Source organism: Anopheles arabiensis, chromosome 2 (genome assembly GCF_016920715.1).
Source record: "Anopheles arabiensis isolate DONGOLA chromosome 2, AaraD3, whole genome shotgun sequence".
Classification (NCBI taxonomy): Eukaryota; Metazoa; Arthropoda; class Insecta; order Diptera; family Culicidae; genus Anopheles; species Anopheles arabiensis.
The window spans coordinates 12,870,975-12,885,281 of NC_053517.1; the positions used below are offsets into that span (position 1 = coordinate 12,870,975).

The window sequence follows — 14,307 nt, forward strand, 5'->3', positions numbered from 1 at the left end:
GAAAAACATGTCGTGGGGGTAATGAATCGTGCAATGGAATGAGTTGATTGTTACAAAGGACAATGAAAACTTGTTTGTGTTCCTCTGCTTAATTCAATTCCTGAGCAAAGCAGCATCAAATGGCTTTGGTATGGTACTAGTGCGACAGTGAAAACATAATACAATGCCGTCACATAATTATTATACCAACGTCAGCCAGCATTGGTGCCCGACCGTTGGCAATGTTTTCCCCTCTCTCATCGAAACCGCGATAAGCGAAACCCTTTGCACCGGCCCAGCCCTTCAGAACCACACACACGCACACGCTCCAGAACAATCGGGGCCGTTCGAGGGCGGTCGGGTTCGATCGTAGGCACGCGCGTGACTCTTCCTTCTTAGATTGTTTTGCCGCCCGTGGCCAGCCAGCAGAAGGGCCGTGGGTTCCGATCCACACGCCGCCACATCTGGCCAGGGCGAGGGTACGTCGACCAGCCCCGAACCGGCCCAAACTGGATCGGGTTGGGCTGACCGCCTTCAACCGCTCGTTACGTTGAACCGGAGCTTCGATAGCTGGGAAGATGCAGCCACTCACACAAACTCAAACACATTTAGTAATGCACACATGCATGTGCACTTCGGTGAGGCTAAAAATAAACGGCCGTGTCGGCGACGATTGTCCGCCCGTCGGTGCTGGTTGGCTGGCTTTGGTGAGATAGAGGAAGTCGCTGGAGCAATTTTTCACTCTCGTTCCACAATCGAACGCTCAAAAATAGACCACGGGTCCTGACGGGTGCTTCGATTGAGGTTTTGGGGGAAGGCTCGTAAGACGGGGTGTAGGTTTCTACGGCTCACGGGCGCCCTAGTCAGGACCGGTGGATCGAAGGCGCCAGAAGTCGTCGTGGTCGTCGCCTGGGCCGCTGCGTCTCTGATAAGCCGTTGCGGCGGAAACAATAAATTTGAGCGAAAAATTAGTCCTCCTTAGCGCGAGTGGTACGGTCCTCCTTAGCGCGCCCAAGCCGAAGTGGAGCAGATCGACGCAGCCAATTACGCATTCGACGCCATGGATCGCCGACGTACTGATTACCGGGCAGTGTGACACTGTATTTGTACGCTGTTTAATGTAGGGTAAATAGAGAGACGTTCCACATTCGACCGTACGATGGGCGATGCGTTGCGATGGGAAGGTTAAGAAGACATTTAATAATCCATTTAGAACATTAGAATGTGTCTCAAGAAGACGGAAGGTATCTGGCAATGATCTCCTAATCCTTTTCTAGATTTTAAAATCTACCTTACATGCCTTTCTATTTGAACCAATCTAACCCCAAATGGACAATTGACGAAGAAAGTAGCAAATTCAGTTTGCTTCACATTTGTTTTAATTTCACTTTATTTAAATTGTGGTTTGTGGTTTGAAAATCGCTTCCGCCATCTACGCTTTGCTTTCATCACGACGAAATATTTACACCTTACAGCTAGGAAAATGATCGCGTTCGTTTTTTGTGTTGCTTGCGTGTATGCTTGGTCAATGTATTTTTGTTGTTGTTTATGTTTCATTTAAAAACATGATCTAAATGTGTAAGCGAAACGTCAGTGTCGCTCCTTGCAATTGTTAGAACATTTTGTACGCCATCGTTTGTCGCTTCAAACACTTAAACTACGTTGGGCGTTGGTTTCGTGTGGGATCAAATAAAGATCGAATGTAATAAAATAGTTTTTTTCTTTTATCGTTGTATGTTTACAATTTGTAAGTTATTCTCTCTCTTTTTTTTTTTGCTCACTTGCCTATCGTCGTCCTACCTTTACTAAAAAGGGCTTTTTTGTTTGTTTTTGTTTCGAAAATAAACGACACGAAAAGGTGTTTCGCGTTTTCCGCGTGTTTGCAGTTGGCACAGCACATTGCGCGATCCTTAAAACTACTACTGTGTATCACCTATGCTTTAAGAACGAATTGCTAATTGCTACGATGGGAGAACAGTAACGCGCAGTCATCCTAGTCATCCAGCAGCCACAACCGCGTCGGCAGGTTGGTGAAGGCATCGTTCAAGAACTTCCGGAACAGCTTGCCGATGCTCTGGGAGGCCGCCGGTCTCATCTCCTGGATCAGCTCGTTCGCGTTCTGGTTGAGGAACTGGTTGATCGCTTCGCCTGCAAAGAGCGTTACCGTGTTAGCAAACTGAACCGCAAAAAGTGGATCGCCGGGAGGGCGCGAAGTGAAAGGCACTTACCCAGCACGTTCTGCGTGTTGACGTGGTCCTTCACCTTGAACCGGGCGTTCTTCATCGTAAAGTCGACGTTGATCTTCTCGATGCCCATAAACGACTCACCGTCCCGTTCGACCGCTTTACCGTAGATCTTGGCGATGGCGGTAATGTCCGCTGCAACGAAAAGCCCGTGGAAATGGGGAAGTCAATAACTGTCGCGGTAGACATTTTTTCCCCTCTCTTCTCCTCTACTTACAAAACTCCGTCCAGAACTCGCCGTTCGATCGCACCGGCAGCAGCAGCACGTTACCGATCACCTCGTACTTGCCGCGCGTCTCCACCCGCGGGATCGCGATGCTCATGTCAATGCGCAGCTTCTTGAGATCGCTGCGCACCTCCTTGATGGTGTAGTTGCCAGCGCCCTGCGCAACGATGTCCGTGAAGAGGGCCTTTATCCGCACCGCGCCGGCATTGTTTTCCATCGCCAGCTCCTCAATGCGCAGCGGCTCCAGTGGCGGCGTCTTCAGCTCGGGCAGCCCGCGGGCAACGTACGGTTTGACGAAGTTGAGCGAATTCCGGATACATTTGTTAATCTCGGGATCAGCTCGTCGGCAGGGTAGAATGTATGAGGCTGTGGTAAGATGGTGTGAGAGAGAGAGAAAAAGAGAAGTGATTTATTGGTTTGTTTGTGCTTTGCGTGACGTATTTCTACATGTTTATTACGTTAAAAAACAACATTCTATTAGAAAACGAAAGTTTGTTTGAAAGGTTGCATAAATTTAGGCGCAGTTAAGCAAGACTCGTAATAATTCGACAAAAAAAACAACCCTAATCAATTTCAGATAGTCTGACGCCATGTGCATGTTTATTTCATTCGTAAAAGTGTATCAAAAGCGTTTGTAAAGCAAATCGAATGGATCAACTGTCTTTGCGCGCGGTGGCAAACGGTGCGCATCGCTTTTGGAGCGTAAAAGCGATCAAAAACCAACCGCCCGTTTTCAGGTCATGCATCCGGTGGAAGAAACATCCGATCCGTTGAAGGATTTCATTGTCCACTGTTGCAACGCGTTGTAACGTGTGTTGCGCTTCCGTTCATAAAGCGCCATACGGTAGGGAGTTGTGTGTGATAAACTGCCGCGGTCACTTTAGATGAGTTTAATATTTGCCAAGGCTGTTGGTGCAAACAGACGGTTGTGAATGAAGGATTTACAAAACATCGGTGGAGATGATGGGCAAAATTAGCATAAGGTGAATAATATGAGAAATCCTTCAGAGCTGCATGGTGCACTCCGGTGAGGAACAGAGTGCGCGTAAGTATGTCCTCGTGCGCTCCCACTGTACGTTTTCAACGCTACAGTGCTGGTCGTTTGCCTAGGATTGCCATTTTTGTTGCCACACACCCACCGCACGCGCACTACATCGGCGTTGGAAACGATAACGATCGCGATGCAAGGTGGCATTTTTAACGCACTTACGCACCGTGAGCACCAGCACAAATGACCTCCAAAACAGTGAGCAAACAAAACCGATTGCCCCAGCGGGACACCGTCGGTTGGGATTGCAACTTTCCTCGCGCCTGTAGCTGAGGCGATCTTCAACACCTCACGCTTGATTGCGCTTTTCGACACCTTCGAACCGGCGATCTTGTGGCACAAAGAAATTAAGAAATTCGACCACCATCTCATCAGGCGACCTTGAACGGGATCGCTTTTTTTTTCTTTTTCCCCTCTTCAACTCCTGATCCTTGGCCTGGTTCCATTTGTCGGCTTTGTTCGACTTTGCATACCTGTGCCTGTGACTTTGGCGCAGTAGCGCAGTCCGCAAATCCAGTCCAGGAAGTAAAAGTTTGGACACCGACGTAATTGGTTTGGGGCGCTCGGGCACTTGGTTCTTGGCTTAAACCACCCCCTGCCCGTACACGATAAAGTACAGAGCCGAGGGCAGAGAAAGATCTAGACGACGTCGCAGAAAACAAAACCTGTTCGAGCTAATTGTGCGGTAGGAAAGTAGGATAATTAAGCCCGTTCTCGGCATTCAGCTGGGCCGGGCGGACGAATGGTTGGGTAAATTAGGGCGGCTGCACGGATTATGCAAAGCGTCGCAGGGGAGACGTATTTTGCGCTGTCCGTCGCGTTGTTGCGGAAAGTGTTAAGATTTGCGCTGCGTACGCACGGCACGGCACGCCTGAAGGACCCTTGGCGGACGAGAAGTGTTCGAAAATGTATGTCCGGCTGCGAAAGGTGCTAATGCGGGAAACCTGTTTCCGTGGCAGTGGGGGCTTGGGTAGAGGGAGCGCGTGAGTGTGTGTGAGAGAGAGAGAGAGAGAGAGAGAGAGAGAGAGAGAGGATCGCCCTTAAATGGCCAAATCTCCTCTCTGATGGGGCACAGCCTGTGAGACACAAACCGCAGTGTTTTCCGATAGAAGATGAACAATTTTGATCTGGTGCGTTCTACAGCTGCTCGTTGCGATTCTCGCGTTCGCCGTTCGAGTTCGATCTCGGTTGCGTACGATTACTACACGCAGCTATCACCACGGGGCAGTGTGTGGCTTTACCTCTCTGTGTCTGTGCTTGTTTGGCCTTGCTTGTACACACCCCTCCCTCCCCTCTCACCTGCACACACGTTCTGCACATTTCGGGCACCCTTGAAGCGATGGCTTCGGCCGCCCTACGAGAAAGAAGAGACATTGGCGCGACGATTGGCTAAAACCCGTGCGCTGCCACGCTCAACTGATTGCGCCACGAACGTCCACGTTTCAAGCCACGAGACGATTTGCAGAGCAAGGCGAACGGATCGGATGGTCACATGGCCACGCACGGGTCGCACGCACCGAAGAAAGACACCATTCTTAAACGAGAGCGCACCAGAACAGTGCAGCGTACGCATTGGAGCGCTCGCGCGCGCGTACGGTTGCAATTAAAAAGACACAACGCGCCGATTTCGACATCCCCAAGAGCTCCACAATCCATCCAAATGCGCCAATCCGAGGCAGTGCGAGGCTTGATTGTGCGCTCGAGGTAGAGTTCACCTGCCCTGCGGGGGAGGGAGGAGGGAGGTGGAAGGCGTTTGGGTAGAATGGTTCTGCGTGTAAGAATGCCACATGAGCGGGAGGGGCTCTTCCCTACGCCGGCCCGTGGAAACTGGGGCTCCTGGTGGCCCTGGTGTGCCGTTTCCTGAGGATATGTGGCTTTGGGTCGGAGTGAGTTTTGTTTTTTTTTAGTTGGTGCGTCAAACAATGATCTGAGGGTGCGTGGAAACAAGACAAGAGTTTCCTGGGAGGTATATTACGCGAGTCGCTTGCGCTAATGAGTATGCGGGTTGGAGTAGGCTATGATACGGTTTTGTACAAAGAATGAAAGGCACTTATTTGGATTTGATTAAGAGAAGTGTTTCCAGTGATTGAAAAGTGTCTAGAAATAGAAATACAGTGAAGTCTCTCTAAAATGCAGTCTGTTCAAGAAGAATTTGGCTTCGTAAATTCTTTAGGCAGAGTATTTGAATGTCTGTTCACATTTCACGATCAAAAGTTGAAAACCTTAAGGCTATAGTTTAAAAACTTGGAAACTGCATGTATTCACGTTACTTTAGTATCTCAAAGATAAATAGCTTTCAAGGCTTTTGGTCAATTGATGATTCGTCTTAGAGAGATTTAACTGTACTTGAAACTCTTTTGTCATTGAGATCCAATTAAGCTTTCGTAATTCCTACTACGATCAAAGCTTACTCATGTTATATGGGAGATCAAATTAAGATCAAACGCAGAAATGTTCTGCTTATTTGTATCTCAACTGTAGACACGGATATCCAGCGGTGGTCGCCTAATGTCGGAAACCTTTAGCTATTTGTGCTCATCTGTTGGCTTTGAGGCTTTCTGGACAGCTGAATACATTTCTGACAGCTGAATGAGAATACTTTCAACAATGATCCTGTTCAAATGTAAGGTTGATATGTTATACGGTTTAGAAAAGCGTTAATGTCAACCAAAGTGTAAGGTTATAAATAACAATAGGCTGGACTGGTTCTTCGTGTGCGTATTAAACATCCTAAGCCGAAGTTCTTGTGAAATTAGTCAGATTTTTGGCACCAATATAGCCAGAAAACATCCTCTACGAAATGACTTTTGACTCCATGAGTTGAATGATTTATGGTTTAATAAAAAGGTCTAGAAGGCTGCAAAGTCTTTAAGTCTTTAGGTTTAATGCATAAGAATTAATTAAGTGTCCGAGCTAGGAAGGCTGACCCTTGTGTGTAGGTTAATTTAAGATTATAAAAGAAAAGCCATTGACAAGGTGCTAGAATTGAAATATGATACAATTGTCGAGCATAGATTAGACGCATTTCATCAAACAAAAATATACATTCGATACTACAATCACAAAACTGCACCACTAAGGTGCAGAAGTGTCGTTAAAAATGACACGACCACTCCAAATTTCCCGCCACTGGTCATCTCGCAGCAGAATCTTAACCGACTGTGCTTGTGCAAAGGTGGGCAAGATCCGTTGCTGGCGTTGGCCCCCCCGTACGGTGCACCTTTCAAAATGAGTCAGGGTCGTTCATTTCGGGAGGTGGACAGCTTTCAAAACAATGGTCCAGTGCTAAAACGGCGTTTCACGGTTTGTTTTCGCTTGCACGGTGGCGCATTCTTTGCTTCTCAACCGCACTCCCCCCCACCTTCCCCTGGTTTCCCTTTCTCTTTCGCCCACCGCTTGCCCACCACTCGGTACTACTCGACATCCGTACAAGTGTTTTGTGCCGAATGGACAAACAAATGTGGTGTGCGCCCGTCCAGCATCATCAGCATTATTTTTCGCCGTCTCGCTTGCAACCGAAAGGCCGCAACGAAAGCATCCCGGCTTAACACAACCACACACACACACACGTTGCACCCTTTGGCTGCCGATGGCCAGCGCCGAGGTGACTTGCAAAAGTCGCCACTTCTCCTGTGCCGCGCCCGGCAACGGTGTGAGAGAGTAGGTTAAAGCGCGCTTTCGTCACCCGAAACGCGCCTTGCCTTGCAGCGCGCGAGCCATTCCCGGGGTGGGTCTGGCGCGGCGCAGCTGATTCACAGCGACCGGGCAAGGAAACCTTTCAAAAGACTCTCGGTGATCGCCCCGTCATAGCCCCCACTACTTCTCCGCCAGCACAACTCCGCCACACTTCCTGGCCGGGGCAGGGTACGCCCGAACGGGGCCAAATTCTTGTGCGCAGCGCGCGGCCTTTCCCCTTGGCCGGTTTTGAGGTAATCGTCGTGTCGGCTCGCAGTGTCAGCATCGAGGGCGCTCGCGCTGTCCATTTCATCATAAAGTTTATCATTAGCTGTGGCGCCCTAGCGACCGCGAGGGAGAGGGAGAGATGACTCCGTCCGGCTGACGGCATTCATTCATGCAAAGCAGCGCGCCGTACGGATCTGCCGCGCGCCGTTCGACATTGAACGATGAATAAAATAATAAACCCTTTCCTTTCCCCTCTCCCCCCAATCTTAGGCCATCATTCAATGGACTTCAATAGAGGGAAAGAGGGGTGAACTAAGAAGCTTTGGCCGGCCAAATGTTTTGCCGAAAAAGGGACTCAACCCCTCGCTTCTCAGCTCTCTCTCTGCGCCACACGGTTCAAGTTCACACATACACAAACACTCACACACGAAAAAAGACCCTCGACTGTGGAATTGATAAAGCAAACATTCAAAAAAAGCCACCCGACGGTTCGCAGCACACACAAGCATAAGCATGACAATAAATAAATGAAGGCGAAAAGACGCTTTCGTGAACTTGAAACGGGTTTACCGGTGCCGCGGTGTTTGCTACCGATCGGGCCGCAGCATTGCGTAATCATCCTCCCAAAGCGACCAAAGCGGAAAGTGGCACACTGAAAGTGGCCATCTTCATCGTTGTGCACGTAGCTTCTGCGGATCTGTTGTTGCGTTTTTGTACGATGTGTAAGTGTTTTTTTTTTGAATGCACAAAGACAAGCGGACTTTTGCCAAGGTTTTGTTGACATGCGCCTGGCTATGTTATGTTTGGCTTGATATGTTTTTAGTCCGTTGAAGGTTTTGTTGTCAAAACGATTTTTTCATAGAAGGCAATGGATTTTGTTTGATTCGCTTTTCCTTCCGTGGGCTTTATTTGAGCTTGTTTTATTAAAAAAGCTAACCGTTTAAATTTAAATATAAAGATCCTCTCGTATAGCATCAAGAATAGGGCTTCACACACGATCCACGATCAGCTGTGATGCTGTGAAGCCAAACGCGAAAGCGAAAGTGATGATGGTGAGGGCTGAAAGCGAACCTATATCCCTCCCCACAAGCGCAATTGGCTCGTTGGAATCCACGGTGTGCCGGTGTGTCGCTCCTTCTCTCTGTGCCGCTCTACACCGCGCTCTGCTCACCGAGCCGTGTGTAAGTAGCGCAGACAGGGTTGCAGACTTGGTGGGATGAAAATAGGTCACACCGGTGGTACGGAGATGGAGCCGGGGAGAAACCTCCCCATTATACGCCATTACTCCTTCATACCCAGCCGACAACGACGCGTCTGGTCACGGGTCCGGGGTGCAATGGTGCCGGAATCTCCACTCCGGTTTCTCACTTTTACTCTCATTCAAGTCGTCCCAGTCGGCACATCATCGGCAGTGGCCGCGAGACGCGCTTGCGTGCAGCCCGTTCGGGTGAGATAACAACCGGGTCGAGAAGCTCACACCAAAAAAAAAAAAATACTAAAAAAGCACACGAAAACGAAACGAAACTACTGTCATACACAAGCCAAGCGCTCGTGTTAGTGCTAGGGGAGTGTTGGGTGCGCGCGCAGCTTGTTTGTAGGTCGTCGGCACCATTTTCATCAAGCCGCGGATCACGATGCGTTTGGCGCATCGGCCCACGTGTCCGCTCGTGCATTATTCGTAGTTTTGGGCTGTAGTTTGTGCAGGAATTTTCTGTTGAACGAGCTGTTGAATGAGTGCTAATTTTAACCATCGTTAGCACCGTGAATGAAACGGCAGGTGGTGTAGCAGCACGTGTCCGCTTGTGTGCGACCGTGCCTGATGTAACAGCACGCCTACCCGTACGGTGCCAATCGAAAACGATCGCACATGGAACTGGCAGTGAGAGAAAGAGAGGGCCACCTCGTGTTTGGGGCGATCATAATCAGATATGATGACACCGTGCCGTGTCGCTGCAGGAGAAAGGGGAACGGCGAAGAAAACGGTGGCCTCGAACTGTGTGTAACCAAAAAGGCACAGTTGCATTGAATCGAAAAAATACAGAAGCCAACAAGAAGTAAGGCCAAACGAAACCAACAACACATACACACAACATCAACAAAAAAACGCTCAATTTGATACGAATGAATTAATGTTGCAGCGGGGCCAGGGGAAGAGAGGCTCGGGGCCAGGGGAAGAGAGGCTCGGGGCCACGCACATGGCATCAAGGAAATGAACACCCGGCTAAAGGCAAAACCACGCAGAACTATTAATCGCTGCTTGGGTCGGTTCCGCACCGGGTCAGGCACGGAAGGTGTGCATCGGGCACGGCAAATACTACAGGCAGGTTACTTTCGCTGCTTGAACGCGGACGCACGCATAGTGGCACGCATACGCAATCAAGACCCGCCACCCCCCTGGGGGGATTATGAGTAATTGTGTATGTGTGTGTGTGTGTGTGTGTGTGTGTGTGTGTGTGTTTGTATGCATTGTTATCATCAAACGCACAATGGAGGTTTTTGGCGTTGTCTTATCCGTCGATCAACAGCGACAAATTTGGGAGAGAAAAAACAAAACCCCAGCAAGGAGACACCAAGGGGTGAGTTTCAAGATCATCACCTCCACCCCGTTCGGGGGGGAAAATGGGAATGTTTATGCGCAGCAGCTGGAGTGGATCACCTTGAACTAAAAAAAAGACAAGCGCACGAGAAGGAAGAGGAGGATGGGAAAGAAAGCCTTTTCACTACAACTCCAACCGACCGATCGTTCGGGGGGAGCACTCGGGAGTGGGACAGTTTTGGAAGTCGGGACGGATTTGTTGAGTCATCTTCCATGTTCAACCGATGCGGTAGCACGCTCCCGTGAACACTTGACCAGCCTTGACGAGCTTCAAAATTAACAATTTAAATTCATCTGCACAAACACATCTGGCGAAGGCGAAGGTTTAGGAGGATAAGAAGAAGGCACCGAATACTTACGTCGTTCGTAAACTCCAGCGGCGGATGCGGTGGCAATCACCAGCAAGCTCCAGACCAGCAGACTTCCTACGGCCATCGTGACACTCCGTTTGGGCCGACCGCTCCAAAAAAAGGCAAACAGTGTTGCGGCTTGAAATGCGTCTCGTGGAGCGAGTGCTGCCGGAGCTGTCCTTGGTCCGGCGGTTCGTTGTCAACACGGCACACTGCTTCGATTGCTGTGAAAACTCTGTCCTTGCCTATCGATCCGAGCAAACTCGGCTCTTATATCTCTGACACTTTCTGACGCCTGAAACCACCTCTGCCCACTGCAAAAGCCGGATGGCCGGAACGGGAAGGAAAACAATGTCGTTTGTTAAAGCACATTGGCAAACAGGTGAAGAGACAGGTGAGTGTTTGTACTGGGTAGAAGAACGTAATTCGATGACGACAAGATCATCCCGGTGATCCGTCGTGCTGTAAAGCACGCAAAACGCGAACCTTATCATTAGCGTATTTTGTGCGGTTAGGCACACCACCCTGACATCATCGGAGTGCGAAATTAGAGGGCACGGGTAGTGCCTGGTAAGTCCTTTGAAGCAGGAACTCTAGCTGATCATAAGCACCTTCCTTTCTTACTGTACTGGTTTGATTACCGGATCGTGATCGCTTCTAAGAAGAACTGTGTTTTTTCCTGGTGCGACATTACCACTAATCGTCGCTTTGTGCACCTTAAACAGCACAATGTCTGATGTGTCTTTTCACCCAATAGAGACGTAATGGCGACAGCGGTGCCCAATTCCAACAACATCCAACGACGCTCTTCGAGACGTGCTACGTGCTAATGCGCTCGAAGAATGGGAATCAAGGTGTCACCAGCGATGACTTTTAGTAAGCGGCTAATATTAAACAACCGGTACAGTCGTCCTCCAACCTCTAACAGCCCCACCAGCCTTCTCGATCCTCGGATGAAGCAACCGGGGTGTAGGTTATTGTTGATGAAATGGCAACGAGAGTGCCTGTGCCTGTGTATGCAGTTCGGGCTCGTAATGTGGTCAAGCATTTCTGAATTGATGCTTGCGTAAGCAGGGCTTGATTTATTCTACGGCTTATACGGAACCCGAGGCACGCCTAGAACGATGGTGATGGTGGGGTTTGTTCGAGGTGGACAATCGGACGAAATGATCTGTGCAAGGTGGCGTGGTTGGTTTAATGGACATTACATGGACATAGCTCGACCACAGACATTAGCGCGTTCGAGAAGAGCAGGGTATCGGGTTACTAAGAAGACTGGTTCTGGTAGCGATAGCTTGATTTTGCCTCAATTGTAGGTGAGTTTGATGGATTATGATGAGGGGGTATCGAGCTGACAGGATAGTATTTTAACATCCCGTTCTCGAATCTATCACGGACTTTAGTGGCACCATCCAGAACCGGTGGAATGGAGCTGAACTTTTGCATTTAAACTACTTCTGTTAGTCAAGATAGGCATGCAAGGCCGTAACTTAAGCAAAGATCTTCATACTTTACTCAACTCCTTTCAGTCAAGTGAGCCACAGCCGACCAAATTACCATCTCCCACGACGCTACGGTTTTGGTACTGTGATCCGACCGACTTTCGGTTTGACCCAGTTCTTTCACCTCCTCTTGATAGCGAAATGAAGGGAGGAAAAACCGGCTTCTGCATTGCACAGAAGGAGAGATGGACACGCACGCGCACCAAACCACGCCAATACAAATCGGGCTAGCTGGCCGGCCGACGATGCATTTGGCGATCGGTGAAGCTGTCAAAATGGGGCAACCAATGCCAGTCTTGACTGGCTTGTGTGTGTGTGTGTGTGTGTGTGTGTGTGTGTGTGTGAAACGAAATAGACACAAAGCGCAAAACGATCCCATCTCTGAATGGAGGTGCCTAAATAGCCTTGTCTCCTTCTGTCTCTCGAGCGCACTCCTCGGCGGGAGTCAGATCGATCCCGTGGTAGCTTCCAAGTAGCTCTGCAGATCATCAACAGGCTCGGCATCTTCTCGGGGCATCGTTGCAGAAATTGAGAAGCACACGCTGCTGGCAGCGCAGTAATTGAATTATATAACTTGCGTCTCGGTCTCTGCTGCTTGTTTATTATTCAATTCTGCGTGCTCATTTCGGCACGGTGTGCGTGAGAGATCGTCACGATGAATGACGACACTTGGGCAAAACCACCAACTGGCCAGGGGTACGAATCTTCACGCCGTGCAAGGATAAGAATCACATTTGATAAGCTTTCCTGGAGGCAGTTTGAAAATAGATCACGCTGAGAAGGATCGAATCAACCAACAGCCGAGATGCGATTGGAGTTGGTATCGCGAGGGATGCGTACGCGTTCGGAAATTGGTTCGAATGGCAGTGCAGTACGAAGGTCCGTGGTGTTGGCTTTCGTTTGGTTTCGGTGTCGCTACACTCACACTCACGCTCGGTGCACGGTTGGATAACAGTGTGCGAACGTGGGCCATGGCGACGGGGTGAAATTCACGGTGCAGCCCGATCGTAAATGGCACTCCCCGGTTTCGAGACGGCTTAAAAATATCGCGCTGGTTTCGGCGTTTCGTCCACCGCCGTACGGCTGGCCCGAGCTGCTGGTTCGCTCCGCAGTTGTCTGCGGCCTCGGCGGGCGAACCGAGATACACGGGTTTAGAGATATTTGCACAATATTCCCATCCCTTCCCCTTTGGCAGGCCCTGTTGCTGGTTGGTGTTCAGGGGAGAGCCTTTCCCCTCCCCACGTGCTTCTCTTTCGCGTCCAATCCATCGCTTGCGTGTCGTAGTGCGTATGAGTTGGCTGTCTAAATTAGGCTTCTCAAGACACAGGCACAAGCTTCTCGAATGTCCACCGCATCTCTGAGCGTTTAAACACGATCGAGATGCTGCTGGGGGAGGCTGGGGAAGCTATTTTCGTTCTTTATCGTGTTACGATTAATGCACCCACAGAAATGATCGAAGCTCTGGCGTCAATAATGTCTCATGGCACTGACAAAAACAAAAAAAAAAAAACACTGGTCACAAACACGCAAAACTGTTCAAGCAGTATCGATCGAGAAGGGTGTCGCAAACTGCTTTCCGATCGCAAACTCCACTCCATTCGCTTGCTTGCTTTCCATTTCTTTCTACACCGTCACAGTTCCTTTTTTTGTGTCCGCGGAGATTTCGATAATCACCGCAAGGCCGAATGTTTTACGAGCTGTTGTTTCAGAGCTGCCTTTGTGCACGGCAAGGCGACTCGAAACCAATGCTTAAGACACAGATAAAGTTCAGTCCGACGCGACAGACATAAGAAAACCCCGCTAAACACACAACACTATACGCACCAAACCAAAACAACTGGCACTACGCACCGGAGCGACTTTGCGCGAACGAATAAAGCCGTTGCATTCGGCGCAGCACACTTTTATATGGCACGAGCTTTTTTTTCTCGCTTCTCTCACCTTGCACTCACACACATACTTACATACATCGCGCCCGTCACTCACGCGAAAGCTCACGCTCAGTGGGCTAGTTGGGTTGTTTTTTCTTGCTTTGCCGCTGCTCTCAGCATTTCTTTCGGCTTAGTGCTTTAGTAGCGTACAGCTGTAAACGAAACAATCGAACGAGGAGAGCAATTCGACACTCAGCTGTTGCTCACCTCAGTGAGTGAGTGGGTGAGTGGTCAAATTAGCTCACACACTAGCAGACTGGCTTTGAGTAAAGCTTCCTCACAATGCTACCGAAAATGGAGAATTTTTTTATCGTACGATTTACATCCATCAAATTCCTGATACTGCTCACAGCACAATTCTAATCGACCATGGGTTTTTTTGCTTGCTTCACACCCAACGGCACACCGTACTTAAACCACGCGCGCAAACACAGCGTTCGTCGCTTCCCCGCGCGCTGAAGTTCTTTGTAGTTAAACGCTTCGCGCGGCCTATTCTCGTACGCCCGGGTTGGCGAAATACCGGTTCCAA

At 49.5% G+C, this 14,307-nt stretch overlaps 1 protein-coding gene across 1 annotated transcript; it reads right to left on the bottom strand.

Moving 5' to 3' along the window:
- Positions 1-1,335: 1,335 nt before the first annotated feature.
- LOC120894958 (protein takeout-like) lies at positions 1,336-13,785 on the bottom strand. Its single transcript, XM_040297874.1, has 5 exons — positions 13,672-13,785; positions 10,355-10,659; positions 2,440-2,814; positions 2,208-2,357; positions 1,336-2,127 (listed from the first exon to the last, which is right to left on the bottom strand). Exons 2-5 carry the CDS (start codon positions 10,428-10,430, stop codon positions 1,973-1,975), a joined length of 756 nt encoding a protein of 251 aa, XP_040153808.1. The 5' UTR covers positions 10,431-10,659; positions 13,672-13,785; the 3' UTR covers positions 1,336-1,972.
- Between the last annotated feature and the right edge of the window lie 522 nt (positions 13,786-14,307).

Bases quoted from the DNA above. Each gene is read 5' to 3' on its own strand.
- LOC120894958 (XM_040297874.1), bottom strand. From the start codon at position 10,430: ATGGCCGTAGGAAGTCTGCTGGTCTGGAGCTTGCTGGTGATTGCCACC. The intron at 2,358-2,439 runs GTAAGTAGAGGA...TTTTCGTTGCAG, and splicing joins CGAGTTCTGGACGGAGTTTT to CGGACATTACCGCCATCGCC. The intron at 2,128-2,207 runs GTAAGTGCCTTT...CGCTCTTTGCAG, and splicing joins CAACACGCAGAACGTGCTGG to GCGAAGCGATCAACCAGTTC.